The sequence below is a fragment of the Austrofundulus limnaeus genome, unplaced genomic scaffold, assembly GCF_001266775.1.
Source record: "Austrofundulus limnaeus strain Quisiro unplaced genomic scaffold, Austrofundulus_limnaeus-1.0 Scaffold288, whole genome shotgun sequence".
Taxonomy (NCBI): domain Eukaryota; kingdom Metazoa; phylum Chordata; class Actinopteri; order Cyprinodontiformes; family Rivulidae; genus Austrofundulus; species Austrofundulus limnaeus.
The window spans coordinates 191459-195205 of NW_013952690.1; the positions used below are offsets into that span (position 1 = coordinate 191459).

Sequence of the window (3747 nt, forward strand, 5' to 3'; positions counted from 1 at the left end):
CCTCAATTCAGAGTAAAATAGTTCTTCTCCTGACCAGATTGAGCAGTGAAATGCTTTTTTTTTCTTGCCACTTCAGTAGAAAGCAGAACTTAATATCAGAATATTAGTATTTTAGCTTCTTCACCATCAGTTGCTTTTTTTGAGCAGTGAAATGCTAATCCAGATTAAGGCTGAATGAAGTAAATATATTTGTCACCATTATACAACTTTAATCTCAATAAACATCATAGTGAGTAACACAAACACAAACACACACACACAAAATAAAATAAAATAAAATATGATTCTTTACATTGCCAACAGTTTTACACCTCGACATTATCAATGCCATTGTATTATTTATGTTTCACCTTTGACAAGCACAAAAAACAGAATCGGCAGCTAGCTGTAGCATTTCCTGTGCAACTTGGGACACTTCAAGCAATACTTTCACAGAATGATTATCTAGGGATGAAAAAGCTTATAGCTGCAGATTATTAGAAAATAAGTTTTGTGTTGACTCTTTATGGGGTAGGTGTACACACCTTTGTAGTTACTCAGACCAGGCATCAGGTCCTGGAGGCTCTGTTTACACAAGACCAGTCCCTGCAAATGCTGGTGATTTTTCCAATGTGTATTGGGGTGAATAAACAAAAAGCTTAATCATTTACATGGAATCACTGCAGTAATGTGCCAAGCTGGGTTGCCAGAAATGACATGGAATTTTTTTGTACTGTCCAGTTAAAATTATTGTTTTTTTTTTTTTTTTACCCAAATTGTCATATATGGCGCGTGACGTTTGTAAGTTGAAGCATGTGTTGTATTTGGTTAAAATGTGCACCAAAACAAGGTGGGGAAAAAAAAAATCACTTCTTTTGTTTTTATCTGGCAACCCTGAGCTGGTCATCCTCATGTGCTGATCATGCAATTTCTGCATGAGCACAGAATAAAATAGCATTCCTTTGGGTCTAGGATGTTTTTTGGGGTTTGCTCCTACAAGCTGCAAACGTTGAGTAACACAAAATACACTCTGTCGTCTGCAATTTATTGTCATTTTTTGTTAGCTTACAAGAAACGTTTGACTGTAGTGACCAATGTGTGCATGTACGCTTTCAGTTTTCAGATTACTTCACACCCCTAGGAGAGGAGTATCACTTAAAAGTTCCACTTCTGGTTTCAAAAAGTGCCGGTGTCAAAAACTCAGATCACAAGTAGTGTGTAAACAGGTGGCTGGATCACACAAGAAAAAATGTTACGATTTTATTGAAAACCATGCAAACGGTTCCTTAGTCAGATATCTACTGGGGGTTTTCATGAGTATTTATATTCTTAGGACATTCTTCCATGTATTTGAAGGAATATGTAAGATAAAAAGAGATTAATCTACTTCACTTGTCTATCAGCTGTCAACAACACAAATTAGACACACTTAAGAAGAGTGTTATCTTATTTTCTTTGTCAACTCCCATGACAATGTGCATAGTTTAATATATTTGTTCCCAATTGTTAAATGTTAACTTCATTTAATCTGTAATCCATTCACTTTTCTGTCATTCATCTCAGCGATGTTTATCACTGGGTTTTGTTTGTCTTATTGTCTTATCAATAATACATGAGTGAATGTTATCATGGTCAGCTCTCTATTTGTTTCACACTCATCCTCCAACTCAGTTTTGTGTGCGTATTTCATTGTGTTAATTAGCTAATAATCCCCACACATTGTTTTAAAATCTGCAGTCTCACTGTCTGACAAATTATGAGGATCATCTAATCCTTTATTCTGCAGCCGTCCTTGCACTCATCTGCAGAGTATTTATGCAGCCTTGTCAGTGTTGACATAGCCATGCAAATCTGAACAATACGTGACGTGCGGCGACTTACAAACACAGCTGGGTTTCTTCGCCGACCACTGGTTGTTTTTCTGACAGGTGATGTTCTTTTTTCCCACCAGCTCAAAGGCAGGCAGACACTCAAAGTACAGCCTGTCTCCATGACGAAAGCTCGTCCCTTCTCGTTTTCCGTAGGCTGGGATCCCTGGATCTCCACAACTGCCTTGGTCAATTTCTGTGTACAAAAAAATAACATAGAAATAGATTTGACTGACTCCTCAGATTACAATGACAATTTATGATAAACTAAGTAAGCAAAGCACTGCTCTCTTTATAAGTAGTTCAGGATGTATTTCATTTACACCAATTACCGTATATTTTATGTCCCTGCTAGCAGTTAAAATACATTCAGTATTGGCCCAAAAATGAATTTTGGTCTTGTTATATCCAGTTAATACTATTGGTAGGACTTGTTTAGATTTATTTGAAAAAAAAAGAAAAAAAAACTTGACCCAGATAAAAACTGCTGGCTAATTCCACAGAAGAAGAAAAAAAACATCTGTTTTTAAAAGTGGGGTTATGTATTTTCCAGGCACAAAAAAAAAAAACAATATAAATATAGAACAATCAAGTAACTATGTTACCTTCGGTTGTTATTGTTTGTTTGTTGCTCAGAATTAAATTATTTATTACGACCATACACGCAGACTTTTCTGGCATTATTCCAATGTGTTTCTGCCTTCATACCACGACAGAAATTGGCGTTGTCGGCAGGATTTAATTCTGAGCAACGAGCCAACGGAACTTCCTGATTGAGTCCTGTTTGTTTGTTGCTCAGAATTAAATAATTTATTACGACCATACACGCAGACTTTTCTGGCATTATTCCAACGTGTTTCTGCCTTCATTCCACGACAGAAATGAAAATGCTGTAAATGTCACATTTAAGCTTCACTTTGCATCATAGTCTATCTAAACACATTGGAATTGGCCTCTGTCTCTTTAAGAACCTCATACTGTTTCTGACACTCCCACTTCAGCACATTGTCACTTTAAGAATGTTTTTTTAATGAAGGAAGGACATTATAACACAATATAAAGCTTTAAAAAGTTCATTTTGCATAATACCTTCCATTTAATACAAATATTTTCAGTATTTTTCATATTCAATCTTGCAACGTAAATTGCAAGTGACTGTCGGAAAAAAATGTTGTTTTTTTCCCATGTGAAACTCAAATAATTTTTCCATTTGCAGACGACACATTTCCGTTTTACAGTAATGTGTGCAACACCGTGTCATCGGTCTCAGTTTACTGTTTTCTTGACCCTCGTCTGACTGCAAATGTATCCGTAGTGTGTGACAAATGTTCTCATTTCTATTGAAAGCTGACATGAGCACTTTCACACTAACACACAAACACATCCTCACCTTAACGAACACACCTCTGCCTTAAAACCACACACGCCAATTTCATTATCACAAGATTAATGCCTCCTCCTTTTCTTTCACTCACTCCTCTTTCTACTTGCTAAAGCTGAAGATTGCAGATGGAAATGCTGAGGCATCCTATTGAGGCATCTGGAACACACATAGCGAATAAGCTCATTCATCCAGGAAATGATGGCAGGGCCTAATATGATTTTAAATCGCACCAGGGGTGATGCTCGGTATAAATCCATACTCAGCCCTAATGATGATCATTATTTAGAACACATACTTAGAGCTCAGTGCTGTTTGAATGTATGGCTGTCCTAAGGCAGTCATATACAAAAGACAACTCATCGATCTTACATGGAAGTCACCTTTAAAAGATGAGTGACTTTTGAGTTGTGCCTAAGAGAAAATGTGCACAATCAGACTGAAAGCTCATCTTATAACCAGTTATAAGTGCAATAATGCAAATGCTAAAGAAGTCTCACAAAAAAAAAAAAAAAAAAA

General features: G+C 36.4%; 1 protein-coding gene across 2 annotated transcripts in view; it reads right to left on the bottom strand.

The window, feature by feature from the left end:
* The window catches only part of csmd2 (CUB and Sushi multiple domains 2), a gene marked incomplete at its 5' end in the record, with an annotated part of 325712 nt that overhangs the window by 149078 nt on the left and 172887 nt on the right, over positions 1–3747 (bottom strand). For both annotated transcript variants that reach the window (XM_014021334.1, XM_014021333.1), the window contains 1 exon segment: positions 1861–2043. In XM_014021334.1, the coding sequence (XP_013876788.1) occupies positions 1861–2043 (183 nt within the window).